The following is a 27,605-nucleotide window of genomic DNA, read 5'->3' as shown; positions in this document are numbered from 1 at the left end:
ACTCGAGTAGGCTGGATGCTTGTTAAACAATTTAAAGTAACGACACGTTGTCAAGAATCGAGGTTGGGAGACGATTTATAATAAAAGTGGAGGTCAGAAAAGCATCCACCCAATACATTGAGGCAAGATGCGACTCAGCCAAACCATTTTGTTGTAACGTATGGGGGTAAGAAACCTTGCGATGAATGTGATTTGACACAAGAAAACTTTTTAAATGGCCAAAAACAAACTCACCACCACCATTATATTGAAATTGTTTTATTGAACACGAAAATTGATATAGGCCCATCTCAGGCTTGTTCCTAAAATAATAAATTTTTTCAAATTAAAAAAACCTTAAATTTCTTAAAAAAAGAATTTTTCTATCAATCTTAAAACAAAGCCCTTTTTTCTTCTTTATTTTTTCCTTTTTTCCTTTTGAGCAATTACAAAGGGAGAAGGGGAAGGGGAGCATTACAACAACCAACACAAAAAACTACGAACAAAGTGGGGCAACACAAGAAGCATCGCAATAATACAACCCGTAAGGTGCTACCATTTAAAGCTAAAAGAAAATGAGTCAAAAAATCTGCATGGCCCATTTGAAGCTTGGCATCTCAGCCAAGAACTAGGCCACCTTGAGTGGCAGTTTGATGCAACCAACAGGAGAGGAAGAACGGAACAGAAGAAAGGGAGACGGAAGAAGATGGAGACAAGCTCTATTCCTCCTACAGATTCACTCACAAGTCACAATGGAGGAAGAGAGTGGTAAGACATCCAAATGTTAACACAACACAAAAATTATGGAAACAAAACAATATTACTGTTTCCAAAAATACTTTCATAACTGAAAAAAGACTTCAAGTCATCCATTTTACAAAAATAAAATTAAATACAGAAAAACACATCCATTTTACAAAACTATCAAGCCTTGTACTAAGTAAGAACCAGAGACCTTGATTCTATCCTATCGCAACGATCAAGAGGAAAGTTCCTCCTGAAGCTCCATTTTGAATATTGAGTATTCCCTCTCAAACAACAAAAATTCCTGAACATGGAAAAAGCAATCAAATATTGTCAGCTGAATCAATTCCACGAAGGCAACAATAATTTTTTCAAAAAAAAAAAATGTAAATGAGGAATCCCTGCAGTCCCTAAATAGATGGATAATTGTTCCTTAAGCTTTTAACTATCACACCTATTGCACATCATCTTGACAATTTTGGGCCAGTAATGATACTCCCCTTTTTATATTCTAAGATAATTTCATTGAGAAAAGAAGAAACTCAAGTCCACAGGAGTATATAAGAGAATCCTCTAAAGAATTACAAACCAAAATTAGACCACTCGTATAAAGATCACAATATTGAGGCTCTTGAGAATGCAAAAGAAACATTATTCGTAGAGGGCATTGCTAATCCATGGAAAATTCCATCTTAGTCGTAAAAACTAAGTTGTTTACAATAATAAGATAAAAAATGCTATGCTTAAGGAGAAAATGTTGTTCCTCATTAGAAAAATAAAAAAAAACAAAAACACCCTCCAAGTGTCATGCTCCTTTAAAGGGAACAGTCTATCCAATAAAGTTAAGGCAGAGAGAGAAAGGTTTAAAAACAGGATGCAAATCCACAGACAACGTCATTATGGTTTTTTTTTTTTTTTTTATAAGTAATGTTGTGACAACATCATTATGGTTATAGCCTCAAGCAAGGAAGAAACAATTTGTTGTTCTTTGCACGAGTGAGTAAAACTATGTATTAGCTTACCTGCAATTGTTGCTGGCTAAACAAATGAAGAAACCCGGTTTCGGGGCAAGCAACTAATTCGATCAACTCATCGTGGCTTTCAGGTGGATCACTTGACTCCATGAGCGAAACTGAGACCTGCAAATGAGACGGACATCACTAAAATCTGCTGATAGAGCATCCTGGACCCTAGTAGACTCACCAAATTTTACTAGCCAAAAGAGCCAAAAATCACTTTTCTCTATTTTAGTTATCAACTTTTTTAAAGCACTCCTACCAGCCTCACCATTTTAGCTATCAACCTTCACTATTCTATTTAAATATTATTTTTCAAAGATTTCTTTATTCTTTCTCTAAACATCTAGATTTTTGACTGTTTGTCTTTTCTTAATAGTCATATTTCTGAATAATTCAATATAGGAAATAATGCTATATTTTACTTATCAAAAAAAAAGAAGGAAATAATGCTATATTTTATATCTTTGTGCTCGTCAAATACGTAGCATACTTGACATCCGATTATAGCTTTAAGGGATTTAATTTGCATTGAAGAATTCCCTAAACTTTAATGCGCCTGTGTTTTTATAAACACATTCATTTTATAAAATTTTCCGTATCAAGAATCTAATATATATATATATAACTGAATTTTTAATTGTACATACAGGTCTAATTTAGTTAGTATTGTTATGTGGGTTAATTTTTCATCTTGAATTTTTAATTTCAGAATCAATGGTTGGTGAATTTTATCAATTTCAACCTAGCTTTCTGTGGTTGAATCAGACTGTTTAACCCTTGATGTTTGGGTAAGTTGATGAATGCGAGAACAGAAATAAAAGGAAGAGCGAGGTGAGTGCGTGAGAGAAAAGGAAATAGAAATGATTTTCTATTCCTTTAGTGAGTGAACAGTCCTCACTATTGTTGGTGAGTACTGTTCACTCACCAAATTTTTTTTCACCAAAATAGTGAGTCTACTAGAGACTCCTTTTGAAACTTCTCACCAAATTGGCTCACAAAAAGCTATTTTGGTGAGCCTTCTAAAGATGCTCTAAGGAAATTAGAAAGAGTGACCTAAAAAAATGAAAATAATGCAAGGAGTTGATTGCTATATGAATGGATAATTTAAAGATGGACAAAGTCGAGACTTCTCTAAAGGGAAGAAGCTTACCTGCATGCATCGAAGAATGATTTCTGGAAGACAGCATCTACGACAAAGACCCCGCACAATGTATGTTGCTGGGCCTTCCAAAGAACCATCTCTGCTTGAATACCAAGCATCTAATCGAGAAATCTCCATTGTAACTCCAGCTTGAAACCGAAGAAGCTCACCTGCATTAGCTAACAATCCATTTAGTCACTACTGCTTCAATTAACACACTTTGCAGAACTGTTTCACTCCTATTACACAATAAATGTTCTGATCTAGCAATGGAAAGAGCATAGGCTTGTTTCCATAGCAAAATTCTCTTCCACACTTTTAGTTCTTTTCCCCCATTCTTTCCTTGTAAAGAAAACTTGCCTGTTTCTTATACACTTCCTCTTACGATAATAGGAAAACCTACATCGCAATTCTTCCCACCCTCCCACATCTACAGATATGATTTGAGATACATATGCAGAGTTATCAACCTTAAGATGCCCCCTATAGCAAGCAGACAGAAAGTCTATATTGCCATTGTTCATAAAAAGACAAACTACGCTCATATGTGATTTCTCAAACGACTGAAGAAATTAAGAATGAAAATATTCAATTTATCCCATTAAGACGTCTCACATTAAATTTTATTTACTGACCCTTCTGTTAATTTAAACACATGAAATTTTTGAATTGAGCACAAAAAAACACAAGATTGATCATTCACTCCAACAGAACTGCAACACACATGCAAGCTTTCTATATCTGTAGCTACTATAATGTCTCACCTTTGAAGCCAGCGGCCATAACAGTAGCAAGTATACCACCATCATTCAGTTCATGTGGCCAAATTCCATCACCCACTACTGACAAGCAGCGAAGTACAACCTCAATGCAGTACTTGTCCCTTGATGATATGGAGACATTCACCTGCCAAAAAAATTTCAGAATGTAAGCAAAAGGCAAATATACCAGGAAGAAATTTAAACAAAAACGTTGAGGCATGACAAATTTGGTTGCCAAAGGCCAATATGGATTTATGTGGAGCGTCGGTTTAGCATGGATTACATTTCCTAAGTAGAGAGATAGAGTCCAGAACCAGACTCTTGGATTCAATTTCTGTAAATATCACGTAAAGTATAGCATTGATCCCTATACTTTGTTTTATTTGTAATGTCTGACAGCATAAAGATTGTATCTATTTTCATTTTTTTTTTGAAACAAGACTACAATTCATGAGGTTTAGAATTACACAAGTTTTAACATCTTTCAAAGTGCAAATGAGGTTGAGTATCTTTACAGCCTTACAGGACTACAATTAAGCCTATCATAGGGTCCCAGTCCCTATCGCTAGTCAATTGTTCACCCCTTACGCACGCCTTATGCAATCTGGTTGCATCCCCATGACATCTTTTAAAGGTTTTAATTTTGTAATTAATTAACAGGATAAATAAAAGAAACAAATTTGCTCTCAAGTTTCAAAATTTGATATCTAAATTAAACCAAAATGGATTCTTTATACTCAAAGGTTGATCTTTTTCTTCAATCGTTCTTCTACAATTGGTACTTCATCTCAATCTACAGAAGACTACTTCAACTTCGTAAATTTAACCCAAAACCAAAACTTTTCTGCTCCTTATCCCTGGCTCTATCATTTGAAGTCCTAGTTTCACTTGAAAAATCCACCTATAATATGACGAGGCTGCAAGCCTTCTATTTGTAATATAGGACCTCTTGGAATAGAGTCTAAGTAACCAAAAATTCATAACTAAGTTCAGTCTAAATCTATAACTAAATAATGAAATGGGTGGCCAAAAAAAGTGTAGCCATGGGAGCCTAACTCCTAAGTGATCCAAAATTCATAACCAAGTTCGATCTAATCATAACCAAGTCCAAGTACTAATTAATATTGCTAATTATGATTCTTGGTTTTTAGAAAACACAATCCATTATAGTGGGGCCGTGGAGGCTAAGCGACCCAAAATTACATAATAAGAACAAGAAGAGTTGTTCTACCTAATTGACCAGAATAACAAAATAAGACAGAAAAGGAAGAAAAAGAAGAGTTCTGGAGGCCTAAGTGACTCATATAATAGAATAATATTAACAACAAGAAAGGGAAATTTTTTTTATGAAATTTTTGGGGACCAACATTGCAGTCCTTAAATCTGAGTAGTCTATCCCTTCAACAAGATAAGCCTCTGCATGAGTGAAGAAAACATGCTTGTACCAGGGCGGCCTCAATAAAAGATTTTGATAAAGATCAATAAAAGTTTATAAGGAAACATTTTTTTCTCCTTTATTGTCCAATCAGCCAAACAGAGCAAAAGAAATAAGCATACCATCAGTTGCCGATTTAACACATCTTCCTCGCTCACTGAAGAGTAAAGGGCACTCGTCAAAGTGGTGCACACTGTGGCATCTGGAGACATACATTCGCCAGAAGGTAGGCAGAGCATTGCAGTGGCATGCAATTCTAGAAATAAAGGTTCTTCTGATTTATATGCATGATCTTCACCTGCAGCTAACCAAGGATTTTCTTTTCCTAGAGAAAGTAGATAAACCACTTGTAAGCTAGAGCAAAAAAAATTATTATTCACAAAAAAGAGCAACTATGATCGGCCTAAAACTACCATTCTCAATGAAAAACCAACCCCAAAGAAGCTTCTACCTAATCCCAGACGAGTAGGTTGGTCTCTGCTTTTTATATGAAAAGAAAGGAAAAAACAAAACAAAAAAAAGATGGTCAACTCAACTTACTTAGTAGCAGTAATAGAGATGAATTTAGTGTTTCTTTAGCTGCAGAAACTGCTCTTTGTTTTTCCTCCAATGATAGTTCGAGGGGAGAAACCTCTGCATTCTCCAATTCAATTTTGAGCCAATTGCGATATGTTGCATCACAGGAGTAATACTCGCTCTATTTAATATGAGAATACAAATTATCAAGTGGAACTATAATTATTATGCTGAAATAACATTACAGCAATTAGGAAAAGTTAATCGGATAGATATGTAAGAACTAAGCATACCCAGTCTTCGAACTCTCTTAGATTATCAGAAATATTACAATCCTCCAAGGTATCATGATTTTCTGAAAGCTGTTTCAGAGGTTCAGCAAGAAAACTAAGCAATGTGTGTGCACCAATGGGAACTGCTGGCACTCTCCACATAGAAATCAGAGCAAACTCCCTGAATAATATATTGCTATTGAAAAGACCAAAGGTTAGATTTCAGCACATCCAGAGAATAACAACACAAAATAACAAGGTTGCGACAAAATTCAACAATCATGTATGACAACAATGTCACCAAGAGAGAGACAGACCTCCTGGAACTGGGATGTCAAGAATTAGATGGTTAATACATCATAGAGTTTAAATATAAAGCTACCATAGCAATAACCTTTGTCAAACAAGCTAGAAAACAGCAAGGAAGACCTATCTTCTAGAAACAAACCAAAAAAAATTGTGATTCTCCTACTGTACATTCATATATAATTGATACAAAAAGGCACACACTTCACCAGGAATCAGTTTTTGTGTGCCAGCCAGCACAAAAGTTGCTCATCTACGAATTCTATCACACGGCATCGTAGCATATAACCTGTATACTGGGGCCTCACCTTTCACTCATCAGAAATTTTTTTTTTTTTTTTTTTTAAATGCCATTATACAGTACAGCTATATTTATAGAAATCAATTACCTATGTACAAGTGCTTGCAGAAGAAGTTTTGTGCTAACATCCTTAACATCAGTAATTGTTGAGGGAGGTGTAAAGCAGAGCCATTGGATAACCATAGCTTTCTGGAGACCCTGCAGCCGGTGCTGCTCTAATATATCTGATAATTTCTCATATTTACCAACTTTGATCTCCCGAGATCTTGACAAAACCCTGTTTAAACAGTTAATTAAAAAGTTAACCAGATTTGTTTAGAAATAACATAATCTGCATTCTTTGTACCTCAGAATTACAAGAATATGATGAAGAAGTGATACAAATACCTTTCAATGATTTCCTCAAAACTGCCTTTTGAGTCATCCCCAGGAGAAAATGGCAAGTACTCCATAGCAGAAAGGAAGATCTTATATTTGACATGCACACTGTTGGCAGGCCGAAAAGCATAATATAACACATCAACACAAAACAAAATAAATATACAATAAAATTTGAGATTGCAACTAGATACATCATAATAAGATGATAATCCTTTTTTGATAAGTATAATAAGATGATAATCCTAGTCATTGCACAGTGAAATTCTCTTAATATCTGTTTTACTTCAATATGCATAATATATCATCCCTTGAAGAATATAATAGTAAGTGCTAAGTAAGTTTATTTTTGCAATTTTACTTGTAACTAAACAACAGGTACAGTCATATTCATTCTTAGACCACTCAAGCATTTGCATATTCAGCCAGAACATAAAAAATTGTAAAGGGTGGTGAACAGTTGCTCCAGGAATTTTTTTCCTCTCCCTCTCATACTCTTTCTCTCAACCTTGATTGGAATGGGGGTTGACTATACTGTATTAGCATCAAATTTATTATTTTTACACCAAATCATCCTTTTCCTCCCCCCACCATAAGAATTGGCATCCAGACCCACTATGATTGAAGGTGCTTTATATTAAGAGTTGTGTTTGTTCTTTAATGGGTTTTGGTCTCGATAGTTCTTGGTCTTTTTGGGTCGTGGAATTTTGGTGTGTTTGTTCTTGGTCTTTCTCGGAGAGAATTATGCTTCTTGTGTTTGAATCACAGCTATCGTTTGTTCTTTACTGGGTTTTGGTCTCTAGTTCTTTACTGGGTGTTTGAATCGTAGCCATTGTTTCTCTCGCTTGTTTTTAAATCACAAAAATGAGTTTAACTATGGGAAGAATGTCTCCTGATTGCAAATGGGGACTTGAGCTTTATAACTATGGGAAGAAAAAAGAATAAAGAAAAAGAATGTCTTGAGAACTGAAGCCCTTCAATAGTATAAAAAAGAAGCGAAATTATATAATAATAATAATAATAATAAAGAAATAATATTTAAAATGATATCGGAAAAGATAAGGAAGCTATTGTGGAATACTGCATTTAAATAGTGATGCAAAAAGTAGTTTGGTTCCCTAAATTTATGATGAAACTAAGGGAAGCTTATGGGAGTACTCTAATTGAAGTTGAATGGCATCTGGAAATGATCCAACCAAGGAGTGAGAAAATCAATTCAAGCACAACTATTATTAATTAGTACTTGCCATCATTCTCTATTTTCTATGCAAGGAAAAAAATATCATTCACTCCAAAAAGGGAAAAAAGAAAAAGACACGACGTGAAAGTAATATCAAACAAATTCTAGTTTTCCATGTGCATTTCCTTATAATTATACCGAATGCCCACTACAATACATGATTATACAGAAACATGGGCACTACATATATTGTTTGTGCAGACATAAAGGTACATGACAGAGAAATAGAACTAAAAGATCAAAGACCCAATTACATTATATTTTTTTTTTATCATTTACTTATCAAAAAAAAATAATGTAAAGTTTCATAAGGCAAGCATCTTATTTTGTGGATATGCCTGATGGTCAAGCATGTCATGTCAGAACATTATCTATGGAAGACAGTCTTGATTCACTCATTTACACATATAGCGTATTACCTCCAAAACTGGGACAAATATGTGACATGACTGTTCTTAAGGTTTGTTGCCATTAATGTCTTGAATCTGTTGTTTTCATATTTGGAAACCAGAACAATCTTATTTGCAAAGTAAAGGAAAGGGAAAATATTGAATAATGTTAGAAGAGTTATTAGGGTTAGTAAGTCATTAGGGTTTGAGGGTAGTTTGGTCATTGTGATATTTCCCTAATCCTATATATTAGGATGTTTGTATTAGGTTAACAACAGGCTGAATAATATAGCAGCCTCCTCTTCTCCCTCTAAACTTCTTGCTGCAAAACTCTTAACATGGTATCAGAGCGTATTTCAATTCTTGGTTAATCCTTTGTTTCGTTTTCTCTCGTGGGTGGCAGCACCGCCTGTGTGGGCTAACCCACACGGGTAATGCCTTCATAAAGCTCTAAAAGAGCTAAATATAGTCTTATATTAACCAGGAAAAACAAATTATAAAAAAAAAAAAAAGGAACAGCATTCATTTACCGTGCGTTTTCACGATGGTTGGTTGTCGTTGTGCCTTGTGCAGTGGCGCTCGGTGGTTTTCCAGTGAAATCTGGACATTTTTGGCAATTTCTAAGTCTCCGGCAGCCTTTTCTGGTGTTTTCCGGCGCTGTCCGATCGTTTCCAGCGCATTTCCGGCAATTGCGGTGGCTTCCGACCAATTAGTTGTTTTACCAGTCTTGGTGTTTTGCGGTGAGATCCGATCAAATCTTGGTTGTTGGTTGTTAGTTATCGCGATCCGACTAGCCTTGGTGTTTTTCGATGAGATCCGACCGGCCTTGGTGTTATGCGGTGGTTTCCAACCAGTTGTTGTTTTCCAGCGAGATTCTACCGGCCTTGGTGTTTTATGGTACGATCCTATCAGCCTTGGTGTTTTTTGGCGAGATCCGACTACTCGTTGCAGTTTCCGGCGAGTTTTCAACCGGCGTTAAAGTTTTAGCAAATTTTCTTGTTCTTTTTATCTGTCTTTGTCTTGTGTGCTCCAAGTTGTTTCAGCTTGAGGGAGAGTGTTCGAGTATGTTTTTCTCTATGTTTTTCGTTTACTTGTTTCTTCCAAGCTGGATTTATATGATCAAGCTTGAGAGGAAGTGTTAGAAGAGTTATTAGGGTTAGTAAGTCATTAAGGTTTGAGGGTAGTTTGGTCATTGTGATATTTCCCTAATCCTATATATTAGGATGTTTGTATTAGGTTAATAACAGGCTGAATAATATAGCAGCTTCCGCTTCTCCCTCTAAACTTCTTGCTGCAAAACTATTAACAAATAACAATCATAATACAACAGAAATTGTTCACGCATAAGATGAGACTAGTTATCCCACTTTATTCTCCTCGTGGCTAGGATGGAAAAAGAAAAAAAAAAAAAAAAGTTTCAAATAAGCCCTTATAGAATATATTCTTGACAGGTACCAGTTGCATTTGATATCTCTAATCTTCTGCTTAACTGTTCTTAGGGTTGGTTAGTGAAGATTTCCTAACAACACACAGGTAGTGAATTGAGAAGGACACTGCACATCTCCTCCCGTTAGAAAAGGATATATGGCACTCTTCAATACAATACCTTTAAATTTTCATCTGATAATTTATTATCAATTCTCTAAATTCAAATCTCATTACGATGATTATATATTTAAAAAAAAATTGAAATAAAATAAGGAGAAGAACAAAGACAAGAGAAGCATTAACCCAATAGAAAGTTATTTATACCTGCTGTTCAGCCTTAGTTCCATCATGTGCACAAAGAGGTCAATGCATCGGTGACGGGCAAGCTGAGAAGCATATATACCCACTAACTCCTCATGTTGCTTTGAAAAAAGAAACATTGCATACCTGAAACCAGATTAGCCAATTACACCCATGAACAGGACAAAATCGTGTTTTACCACAAACATAATCACCCTTCATCGTGTATTACCTAGAAGGCCTTGCACCAGAATGATTACATGGTCAAATTGCTTGGATTTTTTTCATCAAGGAAAAAAAGGAAGCAGCTTGGATTTTTTATATTTTTGGTTTGACATAACCTAGCAAAATGTCCTACCATGTAACCTCATATTTGTTTTGCTGCTAATAAATCTGAATTGCGGTTGTATGCTCCCTAGTTACAGCATCAAGCTTATAAGGTTCATTTTATTAGATTGATCATTAATTTATATATGTTAACAGAATACAATTTTTTTTTTTTTTTGGATAAGTAAAGATATATTATCAAAGCGCAGAGGGGCGCAACCTTAGTACACAGGGAGTATACAAGAAAGCGACTAAGAGGGAGAAAAAGAAGAAGAGAACATAAAAAAGAAGTCAGGGAAGCTGATCACTAAGGGCGCTAGCCAGCCAGCGGTCCAAGTGAAAAGGGTGTACAAGAAAAAGTGTAGAAGGTCCTTAATATTCCTAGACGAGTCCTCGAAACATCTAGTATTTCTCTCGATCCAAATGCACCACATAAGGCAAAGAGGAACCATCTTCGACACAACAGTACTACGGGATTTGCCACCCGCCCACCAAGAAGCATACAACCCTCTGACACTACCAAGCATCACCCAACACAAACCAAACCGAGAGAAAACGGCATTCCACAAGATACGCGCAACCCCACAATGAAGAAAAAGATGGTCAACTGACTCCCCATCCAATTCACACATGCAACAACGGTTAATCACAACAATACCTCTCTTCCGAACATTATCCAGAATACAATTGAGTTAGAAACATAAATTTAAACTTACATGTGTAGAATGAGATCACCAACACTCATTATTTTCTCTCTGAAAGCATCCTTCATTTCATCGCCAAGTAAATATCTAAGTACAAGCACTAGATGTGCACCAAATCGAATCATTTGAGGATCTCCATGGTGCCTGACAGAAACCACAATACCAATTGGTCAACCAACTTATTCTAAACAGGAAGAAAATTTACTGATTATTCTAGGAATGTTTATAAGAACAAGATTTGTTCCCAGACACACACCATAAAATCATGTCCCGTCAATGACCCAAACAGAAAATTCACTCAGTGGAACACCTCAGGTAAGAGAAATCACCAATATAGATTGATTTAACGTTATCAAATCATGATCTATTGAAGAATTTGCTTCAAAACACTTCACCTTCTTTTAACCATCATTAGATGTGACTTTGTAGTGGGAAGTAATGAGACCAAACCATATCATATTCAGCACATAGCCATACAAAAATCAAAGGTTCATATTAATAGATAGGTGGAGAAAAACCAAAGGGATATTACCCAACTCATTTTCACACAAACCTAGCAGATAAAGGCCACTAACATGGCATTACCTGAAGACATTCTGATCATCTTCTGAAGGTGCTACCCATGACCATATAAGGTCCAGCAGGCGCGGTATATCCCCTAACATTAGAATCATCTGCAAAGAATTGTATGGTTAAAGAAAGCAGCATATGAAAGGTAAAATCAAAATGAGAAACAAAAAATTTGTCACTTCCCTTTGAAAAATTAGAATATCATAACTAAGGACCCCATCCAAAATGTGCAAATATCTATGACAAATGAGTAGTGCATAAAAAATAAATAAATAAATAAAAAATGGAGGAAATTGGGAAAAAGCATAAGACCTTGTATCACTCTATGCAAAATAAGGTTGATGTGCAGCTACAAATAATGAATTTATTTGACACCTTCACATAGTTCTTTTGTCATTATAAACAAACATGTTATGCATATAAGATTCACGACATTGCATTATATGAATCATGACCAATCAATAGAGAGATGGTCACTAATTTTGCATCTTTCCCCAGTACTCAGTCGCCAACCTCATGTGGTTGTGGAATTAAGGCACTCCTGACTTAACTGCTATCTTTGATATCCTTGGAGGCAAAGAAAGACACGAATTGCAACCTTCATGTATCTTATAAATAGTGCCACACATATAACAAAGATGACCAGCATCAACGAGCTGCTAGACAGATCACATCCAAAATAGGTTGTAATAAGTGCTATCTTCCATTGGGGATTCTTCTCTAATTCACTCAAGTAAAATCCTGAATAAAACACCAATTTCAATTATTTTATTTTGCTTTAGCAACTACTTTCAAGACACCCTAACATTAATTCATGCTTGATGAGAGAGACAACAGTACTTTTCTCTTTTTCTTTTTGTGTATTAATTTTAGGGCTACATTTGAAATTAAAGAAAATTGATGACTAGATATCTTAAGCAGGCAGAACGTTCCTCTGTGCTCCAACCTAATAGAGGTTGTCCAGGTACACCCAGCTGCAGGTCATTCTAAATGAATGTTCAATACACTTCTCTTAATTGTGGAACCGCCTAACAATTAAATGTGGAAACCCAAGCAGCTAAATTAACTAAATGTTTGTCTTCAGGAGTACCTCTATTTGATGATGATGCTCCTTGCATCCTCGAGCAACACTTTCATGTACTGTTTCCCTAATCAGGAAAACATTAAAAAAAGATTTAACAAATCAAACAAAAACACATAGAAAGGAACTAATATTTGAATCCAAAATGCAACATACGTTGAATGAAGTTTCTGAAGAAGAGCAGAAAGTTGTCTTGGCTGCTGGTTAAGAACATGGACTGGCCAATTGTCTGGTCCATCTGAAGGCTGAAAGGTGCCATCACTATGTCCAGGACTTCCATCAATTACTTCTCCAAAACTGTTAATTTGATCCATTCTGCCTGGTTGTATATGAGCTAGTTCCAAATCCACCTGAACGTCTAGAGACGACTTTGCCATCGCCCAGCATGCTGACTGCAAATGTATTGAGTGGCAAATTTCAAAAAAGCATCCAGCATATTTTTTGATAAATAATCGAATTTTATTAAAAGCGCAAGGGCGCAACCCAAGTACACAAGATGTAAAAATCGAGCATGAAAATCATAAAAACTAGAAAAATTAAAATAATCATAAGCAGTCGCCCAATGGTACATGGTATTAAAGAAAAAAGTCTTTAATATACCATTGCCTCTCACAATCTTCAAAGCTACAGTTATTTCTTTCTCTCCAGATACACCACATTATGAAGGACAGAATCATCTTCCACAATGTTACATTATGAAGACTACCAAACTGACCTCTCCAAGATGCAAAGAGATCTACCACTCATCTAAGCATGACCCAGTCTAACCCAAAAAGACTAAAATAGAACCCCATAAGGCACTAGTAACCTCACAATGGAGTAAAAGGTGATCAACAAACTCCTCACTCTTCTTACACATACAACACCAGTCTACTACTATAATACGCCACTTCCTTAGATAGTTAGATGACATTTGATACACAGAATGGCTATTCCATTAGGAAAATGAATAGTTTTTATTGAAAATAGAAGAATGTGGATATTCCTTAAATTGAGGAATGGCTATTCCTCAATTTTTTTTATTTTTTTTTTTGATAAGTAATATAGATTATCAAATGCGCAGAGGGGCGCAACCCAAATACACAAGATGTATACAAAGTACCCCCTACTGACTAGAAAATGAATTACAAAGCTCTAAAAATTCAGAAAATGTAGGCACATGCGAGTGAGACCAAGTCACTCTCCATGAGAACAGAGTATTTAATGTCAACTTCTTCAACTCAATCACGTCAGTCTCACAATCCTCAAAGCTGCATGCATTCCGTTCTCGCCATAGACACCACATCACACAATGGGATCAACCTCCGTATGTGTAACACAAGCCGATTGCCCAACTGTCCCCTCCAACTCCCGAAGCAATCACTCATCTTTAGTGGCATAACCCAATTAACACCAAAAGTTGGAGAAACACATTCCATAGCTCAATTGCAACCTCGCAATGAGGGAATAAATGGTCAATGGATTCTCCACATTGTTTACACATGTAACACCACTCCATTACCATAATATTCATCTTTCATAGATTGTCCAAAGTGAGGATTTTTCATAAAGCCACCATCCACACAAAAACAGCCACTCTCGGGGGAGCCTTCACCTTCCAAATACTCTTCCAAGGACCAAACGCCTGTGCCGGAGTAGAGAGAATCTGATAATAAGATTTCACTTCAAAAGTATTCCTTTTGGACGGAACCCAACAAATTTTATCCCTCCATATCTAATTTTTTGGGAATACAACAATTCAGAAAAGCTCGAGACCACATCAAGTTCCCAATCATGCACAGGCCAAATAAACATGACATTCCAATGAATAAGATCATTCGGGGTCTCCATATACTCCTCCACCCACGCATCCTTGTTACAAGCAATATTAAACAATTCTAGAAATAAAAAGGTCAAAGGACGTTCCCCACACCACACATCATGCCAAAATAATGCTTTAAAACCATCTCCTATATCATACCGCACATGATGCGCGAAGCCCTCCCACCCCCTTCGAATACATTTCCACACTCCCACTCCATACGTTCCCCCTACCTCCTTAGAGCATCAATCACCCCTTTGACTATCATATTTAACTTTCACTAACTTCCTCCACAAAGCATCCCATTCCGTCTCATACCTCTACAACCATTTACCCAACAATGCACGATTAAACTGAATCAAATTTCGCACCCCCAACCCCCCTAACTTCATCGGGGTACACACCTTTGACCATTTCACCAAATGATACTTAATTATTCCTCAATTTAAAGAATAGTCATTCCCTCATAGGCAATGGGAATGGTTATTCGAAGTGTTAGATCCTTATCATATACTCTAACACCAAGGCTATTTTATTCCACCTTCTTCCATTCCTAATAAAAGCTATTCCTATTTTCTAATGGAATAGTCCTTCTGCATATCAAGCGTAACCATAGGCTATCCATAGTAAGAATTTTCCCTAAAGCGGCCGACCAAGCAAATAATGCCACTCTCAGGGGCACATTATTCCGCCAAATACTCCTTCAAGGAAAAGGAGTGTTATCATGGGGAGATAAGACATTATAGAACGTCTAACATCAAACAACCCTCTCTTCGAAGTGGCCAAGTTGAGCTTGTCTTCATTGCCCCATCTCAATCTAAAGGAGTACAACAAATTGAAGAACAAAGTAAAAAGATCCACCTCCTAGTCATGCGCCACTCTAATAAAATTAACATTCTACTAATGCAAATTACTTAAAAACTCCGATTGATCTGCCTCCGAACATCCTTAAAACTAGCAATACATAAATTAGGGAAAGCTACTTTAAAGGACCAATCCCTTCACCACCCAGCAAAATACGTACAAACCTTTACAAACTCTTCTAACAAGATTCAAAGGCGAAGCAGTAGTCAATGCTACCAGCTTGGAATTTTCAGCTTAGTTTCAAGGGTTAAATACTAAATACCCACCCCCTGGGGTTGCATAACTTTATTTTTTCCTCCTTAGGGTTTCATTTTTATCACAGGAGGTCTCTGTGGTTTTGATAATAGACCAAATTAATCTTTTTGTCAGTTGACTTAACGGAATTCCACGTGGACCAATCAAATGTTGACACGTGGCACCCACTTAATTTTTTTTTTTTTAATTAAAAAAAAATGTTTTTTTTTTTTTTTTAGAAAAGAAAATGAAAAAAAATTGGGGGTGGCCGAAACCACCCCCAACCACCATTGGGGGTGGTTTCGGCCACCCCCATGTAGCCTAGGGGGTGGCCGAGCCACCCCCCGAAACCACCCCCAATGGTGGTTGGGGGTGGTTTCGGCCACCCCCTTGGTGCCGGCCACCCCCTTGGAGCCAAGGGGGTGGCCGAGCCACCCCCATCCAGCCAGATGGGGGTGGCCAGGTCACCCCCATGGCCAAAGGGGGTGGCAGAGCCCCAATTTTTTTTCCTTCTTTTTTTAAAAAAAAAAAAAAAAAAAATTAAAATTAAGTGGGTGCCATGTGTCAACATTTGATTGGTCCACGTGGAATTCCGTTAAGTCAACTAACAGAAGGACTAATTTGATCTATTATCAAAACCACAGGGACCTCCTGTGATAAAAATAAAACTCTATGGGAAAAAAATAAAGTTATGAAACCCTAGGGGGGTATTTAGTATTTAACCTTAGTTTCAAATATTACCTTCTTTTTTTCTTATAAATCCCAGAAATCCCACACTTATAACCTCAGAATTTCCCTTGACAGGGAGGACCAGTACTGTAAGGCTAACAATTGGTCCCTTTGAAATTAAGAAGCTGAAATATGAACAATTAAACAGAAAATATAAGCAAGCTGCTGGCTGTTATCAAAAACCAATGCACATGCTCTCATACACGCAACCATAACAAAAAGAAGAAAACCTATTAAAATGCAAAAACATAAATGAAATTAAGAAGTGACATTGAGGGCTCATCAGGGGACAAAAAACTACCTCCCAGTCTGTGCAGATTGGAAGCAAACGCTTTAAGTTGCTACACTGAGCTGCATATACAGCTGCTTCATATTTACCACCATCTTGCTCTGCAATTTTCTTCAAAAAAAATAAAGGTAGAAAAGCCAAGATTCATTAACTCATAAAATTTGTACATTAACCTCATGCAATCACACGAAATGATTGAATATATGAGAATTTACAAGTGCTAATATTATTAAGCTAAGCATTATTGAATCTACTAAAGGCACAGGTCTCTTGGTATAAAAGCAAAAAAGATAAAAACAAATATGCTCCAAACAGCTTCCCCAGCAAAATGTTTGTAGTTTCGTTTCAAACTCTCAAGAAAGATGCCAGGGATTGGCAGGGAATGTTACCTCTGAAAGAAACTAGAGCCACAAATATAACCTTATGAAGAGAAATAGAGCACAGAAATCAGAATCAAACATGTATCGGCAAGACGTGAAAATGATAGAAATCTCTCCAATGGGGGGTCCTTTCAACCCTACCTCTGATGCACAATAGGAAGCCCATTTCCAAAGACGCCATTGGTGACCTGGGCCACTTTCCAGTTCGATGGCTTGCAAAATTCTATTCTTTCCATTCTTTCCATTCTTCACCAGCGCGTCAACAGAAGGATATAGGTCCAACCCTCCAAATGGGCACAATGTTGCAGCTCTCCATGGCTTCAAAATGTTAACATGTATGAGAACATCACCTAGAAGCATAAACCATAACCTAATTAATCAAGATCATTGGTTACCTGTCCAGCAGACCGGCAAAGATCGCATGCCTCTTCCAGTCTTCCAGCCCTTAAAAGTGTCCAGACATCTTCTAAAAGAGATTCATCTTGTTTCTGTTGAGCTAAGACTGTTATTGGCGCATTTAAGGAAAATACATGCACTTTCAGACTTGAATGTTTCAAATACTTTCTAAGAGTTCTGTATTCATGAAAATTATATTAAATAATAACTATTGTCGGTGTAGACACCAGAATTCAGCATAGTCATGTGCCCCACAGTAAGATCACACAATGGCTATTATGCAGTTCCTAACGCAATTTCCATAGTATCATTCAAACATATTTGTATTTGCATTCAACAAATTGCGAAGGAAATATAATATGTGAGCATAGCTAGCATTAAAAGATAACAGTGTAGAGTGTAAACTTGATAACAGTGTAGAGCGTACTTTGTCATCAGGTAGCTGATGAGCATGTTCGCGTGTTGGAGCATCAAAATCCAAGTGATGAACTGTATTTGTATTGGAGGCTCCTTTCTTAAGATACCGTTGAGTATGATGCCAAACTCCAGAGCTAGGGAGATAGGTACCAACATGAGATCCTCGCACCTGCAAATATTGAATAATTTCCATGTCATACAAAAACAATGTACTCTTAGTAAAAAAATTCAATGCGACAATCGTAAAGCTTTATAAGCATATTCTTTTTTTAATAAATAATAGGAATTTTATGAAGAAAACAAAGGCATACTCTATTTACCACAGAAAAAGTGGAAACACCGACCATTATCCCATCATACTAACTAAAAGATTTGCATTTTAAAAAGAACAGAAAATCCACATTTCATTTCTGATGTAGACCAGTTTGCAAGTAATTTCATGGAGAAGTTTGAAAGGCATAGTTCATGTTGCTCAGAACTAATTCCTAAGAGCCTCAATCACTACTTCGATCAACCAAAGCGATAAGATCCATGCCATAATAATTCCAAAGAGCTTTGATCACTAGTTTGTAATTAAACTTAATCAAATTTCTTACCCCCAAACCTGCTAATTTTATCGGAGTACAAATTTTCTACCAATTCATTAAATGGTACTTAAACTCATCACCAAGTCAACCACATAAAAAATCCCTCTGAAGTTTTTAAGCATATTAACCACGCCTATGGGAATAGGAAAGAGAGAAAAATAATATGTCGGCAGATCAGAAAGCGTGCTTTCTATCAAGGTCAACCTACCTCCCTTAGACAAATAAAGCCTCTTCCAACCAGCTTGTAATAAGCTCTCAAAAGAAGACCCAAATACTTCATCAACAAAGATGCCACTCTGCACCCAAGAATTTAAGCCAAACCTTCTACATCACCCACATTACCCATAGGAACTAGCTCTAATTTAGCCACGTTAATCTTCAGCCTTGAAACCACTTCAAAAAATAAGAATAAACACCTTAGATGACGGAGTTGTTCACAATTTGCCTCACAAAAGATCAAAGTATCATCCGCAAACAATAATTGCACACTATAATCTCTTCATTATTCCTCAACCCCACCTAAAATCTTGATAAGAGTCCCTTATCCATTATGACAGACATCATCCTACTCAATGCCTCCATAACAACCACAAGCAATAACAGGGACAACGGAGCCCCTATCTTAAACCACGTGAACTGATAATGAAACCTTCCAATGGAGAATTGCACCGTAGAAATACAATGCTCTATTCAATCTCATCATCTCTCCCTAAAGCCACATCTCTTCAACAAATATAACAAAAACTCCCAATTAACATGATCATAAGCCTTCTCTAAATCCAATCTACACAACGCTCCAAGTTCCGCAGATCTAATCCGACTATCCAGACATTCATTAGCTACCAGGACAGATTCCAGAATTTGTCCACAGCATCAGCTTTCTTAGGGATAAGGGACACAAAAGTAACATTAATGCTCTACTCAAACTTCCTTCGTCTGTGAAACTCCTTGAAAACTTCCATGATGTCCTCTATCAAAACTTCCCAACACTTCTGGAAAACAGCCATAGAGAAATCATTAGGGTCTGGGGTTGTGCTAAATATAAGCCAAATGCGGAAAAAAGCAGCGTTATGTGGAGTTTAATGTGGGTGACTTTGTGTGGGCCATGTTGACCAAGGATAGGTTCCCCGTCGGTGAATGTAACAAGCTTACTGCCAGGAACATTGGACCATTGGAGATAGTTGAAGCGTCTAAGCCCCATCAAGACATCTGATGTATTTAATGTCAAGCATCTAGTTCCTTATATTGGTGATTCTTTTGATGATGATGCGAATTCAAGGGCGAATTCTCTCCAACCCTAGGAGGATGATGTGGACTAGTTTGCCAATAATTTCATGGAGAAGTTTGAGAGGGAGAGGGAGAGTTCGATCAATCAAAAGTCAAGGCTCAATCAATTGAAAGGATGAGATGTTGCTCAATGCTAATTACTGAGAGCCTTGATCACTAGTTCAATTGATTGAAGTGATGAAGTTTGTTCGGTAGTGATTCCAAATAGCTTTGATCATTATTCGGTCGATCTAAAATGCTATGTATAGCTTTATTGATCAAACTTGCAATATGGGTAGTTTTGTATTTTGCTTTCAAGGTTGCGACCCTACTTTTACTTAGACTCAATAAGGATGGTCTAGCCGACCAAACTTTGTATTTCCAGTTTTCTCAATAAGAAACAATTAGAGAGTGATTTTTCTTCAGTTTTCCTGCAATTCCTTATTTTTTTCTTGGACCTATGGAAGAATTGTGAATTATTGTGCTTGTAGATTCAGCTTCCCGCTATGCCACGCTACATCAATTTCTGAGTCTAAATCTTCTTCTTAAGACACCTCCATACCCCACCATAGAAACTTAAGCTTGAGTAACATTTGCTCAAAGATTAATTAATATGTTAAACTTGTTCAAAGGTCTATACCAATTCAAAGGACAATAGAAGTACAGGTGTGAGCAGTGGTAAAAGTCGGAAAAGCTAAAAACTAGTGTCGTAGGTTACCAACAGATTGCATCCTATGATTTATACTCTCATGTAAATCATTTGAATAATTCACAATATACAAGAGATCAAGCACGCACTATAGCATCAAAGGATTCCAATTAAGGCAAAACAGTTGGATTTTAGAAGGTTTCCTCAACTGCTATCCGAATTAATATGGTCAACCACAAGTATTCTTTCTGGCCTTGTCCTTTTCAGTCTATAATTATCTCTACAGTTGGCTCAAAGCCTAATATATTAATTTTCATGCCTTCAACCACATTTACATTTCCCCTTTCCCCTCTCCTGTATTTAGGAAAAAAAAAACCCCCACATTTACATTAGAATTCCCTGATCCTTTTAAGCTCAACCAGGACCACAAAGGCCGTTAGCAGTACCTATTCCCAAACTTTAACTTCGTAATGCGTCAAAAAACTGACTAGGCATGTCTTTTTAAGGAGATGCCCAAGCTGACCTGAACCCAACCAAAAAGTTGTCACAGCATTTATCTAAAACAGTAACATATACAATTTTGACATATATGTGACAGCATTATTCTATGGTCAATCGTTCTAATCAACTTGTGATGGCACCAAAAAAAAACAGCACATGACAGATTCTAACACTGCTGTGATAGTAGTCATCTATGATTAATCACTTTTTAGCAGCGTCACTTGTAAGCATCCCCAATACTCTTTTTCTCAAACCAGAAATCCCATAAGACCTAGCAATATCTTGAGATGCAACAGAAGGCCCATCAGAAGAAGAAAATGGGACAGATAATAATAATAATAATAATAGTTACTTGTCAAAAAAATAAAATAATAATAATAATAGCAGAAACTTCTATTAAAGACAAGATAAAAAAAATTTTACTCAGCCAATAAGAAAGACAAGAAATACTGTCTAGCAAGCGGTCCCCTGACAAACAAATTAACAATCAACACTTCTAACCAATTTATATATTTTAAAAATGATACACACAAAACTGATCACCTTGCTTTCCAAGTCAAGTGCTTTGGAGGCTAAACCTTCAAGCCATTGAACAATACGAAGGCATAATTGTGCCGTATGATCATCTGCAACAAACTGGCATGCCTCCAAATGCGAAGTTTGGGGGGACTGTCATAAGTCAACCACTTTAAATGAGAATAAAGTCATCATTTTTTATAAATAAATAAAAATTAAAAAAAAAAAAATCAAACAAAAGAACATTTTGTCTGTACAAATTATAGAAGAATATTTTCCTATAAAGTAGCACATGCGAGAAAAATGCATCACCAGGATTAACTCTTTCGGGAGTTCTTCAGACACTGCATGAAGAACAAAAATCATCAAGCACTAAACCCAAAGCTTAATAGGGTAAGATTGGCAACCACCAAAACCAACTAAAATAAGAATACAACAGCTACACCATAAACAATGGCCTTCCCATTAAAGCCTAAATGTAAAGCCACCTAGAAGGCATGTTGTTAAGATAAGGAGAACACAATTGATGTAACCGAAAAACAAAAAACACAATTGCAGTAGAATAAAAAGGCCACATAGCAATATTACTGTTTTTGTATCATGGTTGAGGCAAGCATATTAAAAAGTAACTGCAACAATGATTTATGCATTGGTTACTCTCATAAAGCAGTCTTTGTAATTTTAGAAACAACAAAGAAGAATTAAATCATGCAGTTTAAAAAAATAATGAAGGTTTGGTCTATTTCCTATTTTTTGTTTTGGTGAGGAAACCGTGTGGGGATAGGGAAGAGAGGCTACACACATACACATCAAAGAGCAGCATCAAAGCTTTGAACATAGCCACACAGAGCTTATCATAGAAATTTTAGAGTATATAGATACTCAATATGTTCTTCTCCTTTTCCTTTTTAGGATCTGTGGGATGCACTAAACCATAGGGAGGGGTTGTTTGTCTGTCTTGAGGTGTAATCTCTTGTACTGGGGTTGCACCCCTCTCTTTGACCCCTTTAATGCATACGCTATCCATAAAGAAAGGTTGGAATCAAAAGAGTATAAATCATTGTAAATATTTAATACTGCCCAGATATTTAAATAAAAAATTGTTAAAATTATAATTTAACAACCTCTGTTTCAAGTAGCACACACATGTCCAAAATATCCTAATTCTCAAACAAGATTTAAACTGGAGCAGTCTCAGTAACCTACATTTATCATACATTTCACATACACAGACATGTACAGACATTTCCTACCAAACTCTTAACAAACTGAATCCAAGAAGCATCAGAAGTAGAAGAGGTTAACGATTAATTTCCTTTCCCATAAAGGTACCACAAAAGAGACCAGGAAGCAGCCTCATCAAGCAGGAGCTGAGCCTTCTGCCTCATCAATTGGTCCTCCACAACCCCATGCCATGCACTGGACCCATACCTATGGAAGCAACGCACATAAAAGAGTCAAACAGACACCAAAGAAACTGATATTACCTTCTTCTTTTTTGATAAGTAATGGAGATTCTATTAAAAGCATACGGCACTGATATTACCTATATTATACCAAGAACAAAGAATATTTATGATTTTCGAATTGCACATATGTTATAATTCTAATGGCATGTCAAAGACTCCAAGTCCAGCATAAGTCGGGCATAACTGATGCCAACTAGTATTATTTTATAGTATCATCGTTTGTTTCAAGACAAAGTAACTCAGGCAACCACGGCAAGAACAGTAGTAGGGATAAACTGCAAGGCTCCTTGATTCAATATCCAGATCAAGTTACAATCATATTATCATACCCAAGATATAGGTAAGTGCCCATTTGGGTATGGCCCAAGCATCACTGGGATATTAAACAATGGCTTCTCCTCAATTAGTTTGCTTCTGCAATCTGGGTTATCTAGCCAAGAAGAGCAATAGTTCTCTTTCACTTTGTGAAGATTAGACATTGCACTTGCATGGATTCTCTTTTATTGTTAAGACCTTATAAAATTTGTGGAATATTTAGAAAAGGAAAATGATTAAAAAAAGTGCGATAGATTTAGGAACGAAAACTCCAGTGGACAGCTTTGAGCTCACTGTTTAGCCTTTTTCTTTCTTTACATGCTTCACTAATTGGATTTTACTAAAACCGCAACTTCTTCTTTTTCTTTTTCTTTTTCTTTTTCTTTTTCCTCCTTTTGACACCTTTGATGATACATTTTTATGTGCATCTTCTGTCTCATTGATTTTATGTGAAAACTATCTCTTATTATACTAAATTGCTTCTCTACTATATCCTTAAATGAATGGAGAAAGAAGGCATCACAGAGACATTACACTAGATTCAAGAAAAGCCTGATCACTACAGTAATAAAAATTAAAAAATTACCCTGGTCCAAACTGAAGAGTTTAGACCCACTACAGAGTCATTGCCCACATCACTACATTAACAAATGGAGAAAGGTAAATGAATTTTTATTTTTTTTATAAGTAAAGGAAATTAACACTTGAGACATCAAACTATATGTGAATTTTGTGCATTGGCATACTAAAAATGTATATAGTAGCTCATAACTATTCTTAATAGTAGAGGACACACCTAATTGACTCTGAAACATTTCGGCAAGATCTCTCAAATCTTCTTATCAGATCAGGAATAGGCATCAAACCTGCAAAGAAAATTCACCGTAGAAGTAACATGAACAGATCAGGAATAGGCATCAAACCTGCAAAGGAAATTCACCATAGAAGTAACATGAAAGGTACAATATGGTACTTCAAACACTATCAACTTCAACAAAATATTTTTCAGTTATATGAGAATTCAAGCTGAGAACATTTTCTGAATCGATAATCACTTCATGCCAAGCCCCAATGAGGCCACCATCCAAATAAAATAGCAACTCTGATAATAAATTATGCGGCCATGAATAGTGACAACATTATTGAAACAAAAAAGTGATGTTGAAAGTGATGATATAGTTGAAAAAAGATTAATTATTTTGATCAATGCTGATATAGGAAAGCCCACAAAAGCATAGCTGATTGTTGCTAGAGATACTAAGAGATCAAAGCAAGAGCATGGAGATCAAAATCACCACCAAATGGCAAAACTTATGGGCTAGATAGCTAGGGAAAAGAAAGAAAATAACTTTCTTTGCTGAAAATTTTTTCAAGTCTAATTACACCCATTAGGCACACTTTTATACCATAGAAACTGTTAGAATAATAATTAAATTGTTAAATTCATCATATCCTATTATCTTAAACTTTTGCGATAACCAGTAATTTAACATGGTATTAGTACAAAGGTCATAAGTTCAAACCATGACTCCACATTTTATATACCTTCCATTTAATTGAATATTCCATACATTAAGCCGCACTTATTGAATAGGAGTTTAAGGCCTCACACAAGCGAGAGTGTTATTAGAATGTTAATTAAATGACTTATCAAAAAAAGAGTGTTAATTAAATTCACCATTTCATATTAGTATAGACTTTTGAGACAAATTGGTGATTTAACAAATTGGTTTTGAGGGCTTTGGGCTTCTTTGGGTATTTGTTTTTGAGGGTTTTTGGGTGGGTTTGTTGAGGTTCTTTTGTGGGTGAGCTTCGGCTTTCTCTTTTCTTTTTAGTTAGGCGTTTCCGCTTGTATACTTCCAGTGTACGTAGGGGCGCGCCTTACGCTTTTAATAAAACTTCTTATTACTTATCAAAAAAAAAAAACATAATATAAAAGTGAAAGTTCTGAGTTCAAAGCATGTCTCCACAGTTTGTTGTTTAGAGGGAGTTTGGGCTCACGCGTAAAAGAGACTCTTAGAATAATAATTAAATAGTTAAATTCACTCTTTCCAAACAGGTTAAGTTTTTAGGATAAATGTTGATTTAATACAATATTACAGCTGACTTCCCATTTCAATTAAATATGCATGTGTTGGGCTTCACTTGTTAAGAAGTTTGAGCTCACACATAAAAGGGTATATTAGAATAATAATTAAATGATCAATTCACTTTTTTCTATCAAGTGAAGCTTTTGTGACAATTGGTGATTTAACAGAAACTCCAATTAAAAATAAATCCTAGCCCTTGAAAATAGTAAAATCTCACCCAACAAAAATAACCTAAATAAAAGGATTCAAAAAGACATAAAGCCATTATTAAAAAAAAAAATGTCACAGTGCCACGATATGATATTGAAGATAAACACCACTGCAGTGACATGAAAAGTAGCCTTTTTTCTTTAAATTTTCTGCTCCTAAATCAATCGCAATATCAAATATAAATACTTATTTCAAGCACCTTGAAGAGCAGAATCAAGTAGAGATGCAAATAGAGTAAAAGTAGTGTCTCCACCATCTGCCAAAGTTTCATCCTCATGCTTGCAAGCTTTTAGCGAATAGCGAAGTGAATCAACACCAGCATCCATATCTGACATTCCATAACTATCAATAGATGGTTTCCTTTTAGAAGCAGATTGTGTCCTTGCAGGTGTTCCTTGTAAATGATAAGCATCGATGCTCTCAACCTCTTGTTTAATATTTTCAAGAAGAAGGGCAGCATTAGTTGGGCTATGGATATTCTGTCCATCATACAATAGCCTGGATTCACTGAACTTTGATGTTGAAATTTCTTGACCGGGCGATATGCTTGATGCTGAGTGCCTTTTCCTGCACATATATGTGTTTTAATGCTGCTATATGCATGACAGAAAGCGCAGCTAAATTTATGCAAGAATAAATCACTCATATTATATCGAGGATGATGATCTGAAAGTGAAAAGTAAGTATGAGATTTGGAATTCTGATAACCCCAAAAAGGTAAACCCCCTTACTTTAACTACTGATACAAACATAGCAAAATAAATATACCAGAAAATACCAATACCAAGATTTACCAGCATAAAATACAAGAACAAAGGTGATAATACCTATCAAAAATGCAATATAACATTAAAAGTGAATCCCTTTAAAGCTTTACTTATAAGGACCAGTAAATATTCGTGTAATGAGCAATAACAGGTGATGCATGTACCTAAATCTTTTTTTTGATAAGTACCTAAATCTGAATCTTACGTTATACGTCTATTTTCAAATTAGCTCCATTCTTCTTCTTCTTCTTTTTTTTCTTTTCCTTGGAACAAAATTAGTGCCATGTCAAATTTACTGTTCCCAACAAAAGGAAGCTGCACTGAGAAATAACTTCAGAAAAAAAAAAATAAAAAAAAAAAATAAGCACAAAAACAGACTCAAACTACTAATCCTAAAATGCCTTGCCACTCACACAGAGAAACTATAAGGACCTTGTATAAAGTGATAAGACTCCCACGGAATTGACTGGCCACATTCATCTTCTATACAGCATGTCGTGTACAAGTGCATCAGTAAGGAAGGGGCAATTCAAGAATCAAAAACATCAAGCCAATAAGAATCACATTAAAGAAGATCACCAAAATACAAATATATAGCCAGAATTGAAAACCATTGAACAGCCTAACAGGTCCTAAAATTGTACAGCATACATATCTCATGCATCCCAGAAGGCAGAAGCAGTTAATCACGGTCGGCATGCTCAATCTTTTTTCTTTTTTAGCCAATTCAGGAACTGAGAGGATGACTCTGACATTTGAAACCCAACAGGTTTCGTTTGAATCAAAAACTAAGAAAAAAGTGGACGATTGAAAGCGTACCCGTATCGGCGAAATCGCTCTCTGACGGAGAGGTCTTCAGGGTCGAAGTAGCTGGGAGAAGTGTCCATGTCGACGTCCATTTCCGCTTGGAAACGACGTCGTTTCCCTACGATTTTGGAGGGTTGGAGCTCGACTGTTGCTTAAACCCTAGAAAGCTCAAATGGTAGCGCGGGAAGTGGTCGTGCGTGAGAGGTTTTATTAATTTACTTTAGATTAAAACTTCGATAACTTAAAACTCTTGCTGGAGAGGTGAACTCGGACCGCTTGCCTTTTTGATTCACCTTTTGCAGAGGGTCAGAGGACTCGGGGTTGGACTAAAACGCACCGTTTAACGGCCTTCGCCTCTTCAAAACGACGCCATATTGCTGAAAATGCTTGTCAATTGTCATTGTCAATTTGTCATGTGCAAATCTCA

The 27,605-nt window shown here is 36.2% G+C and overlaps 1 protein-coding gene across 3 annotated transcripts; it reads right to left on the bottom strand.

The window, feature by feature from the left end:
• Window positions 1-780: 780 nt before the first annotated feature.
• LOC132186657 (nuclear pore complex protein) lies at window positions 781-27,456 on the bottom strand. 3 transcript variants are annotated; one of them, XM_059600641.2, is made up of 24 exons: window positions 27,191-27,456; window positions 25,804-26,171; window positions 24,101-24,170; window positions 22,838-22,951; window positions 21,833-21,866; window positions 21,548-21,673; window positions 18,012-18,170; window positions 17,584-17,676; window positions 17,330-17,506; window positions 16,821-16,919; window positions 13,048-13,283; window positions 12,901-12,958; window positions 11,826-11,914; window positions 11,253-11,384; window positions 10,234-10,356; window positions 6,862-6,960; window positions 6,563-6,751; window positions 5,889-6,063; window positions 5,620-5,776; window positions 5,202-5,404; window positions 3,648-3,789; window positions 2,893-3,062; window positions 1,746-1,862; window positions 781-1,027 (listed from the first exon to the last, which is right to left on the bottom strand). In XM_059600641.2, exons 1-24 carry the CDS (start codon window positions 27,268-27,270, stop codon window positions 959-961), a joined length of 3,279 nt encoding a protein of 1,092 aa, XP_059456624.2. In that variant the 5' UTR covers window positions 27,271-27,456; the 3' UTR covers window positions 781-958. The 3 variants fall into 3 exon arrangements, with proteins under 3 accessions (XP_059456624.2, XP_059456625.2, XP_059456626.2); XM_059600642.2 differs by having other exon boundaries at window positions 2,893-3,053; window positions 27,191-27,455; XM_059600643.2 differs by lacking the exons at window positions 25,804-26,171; window positions 27,191-27,456 and having other exon boundaries at window positions 21,833-21,864; window positions 22,853-22,951.
• Window positions 27,457-27,605: the final 149 nt, after the last annotated feature.

Source organism: Corylus avellana, chromosome 6, assembly GCF_965113065.1.
Source record: "Corylus avellana chromosome 6, dhCorAvel1.hap1.2, whole genome shotgun sequence".
Taxonomy (NCBI): domain Eukaryota; kingdom Viridiplantae; phylum Streptophyta; class Magnoliopsida; order Fagales; family Betulaceae; genus Corylus; species Corylus avellana.
Note: the sequence above shows the minus strand (reverse complement) of the source record. Positions and strands in the feature narration are given on the sequence as shown.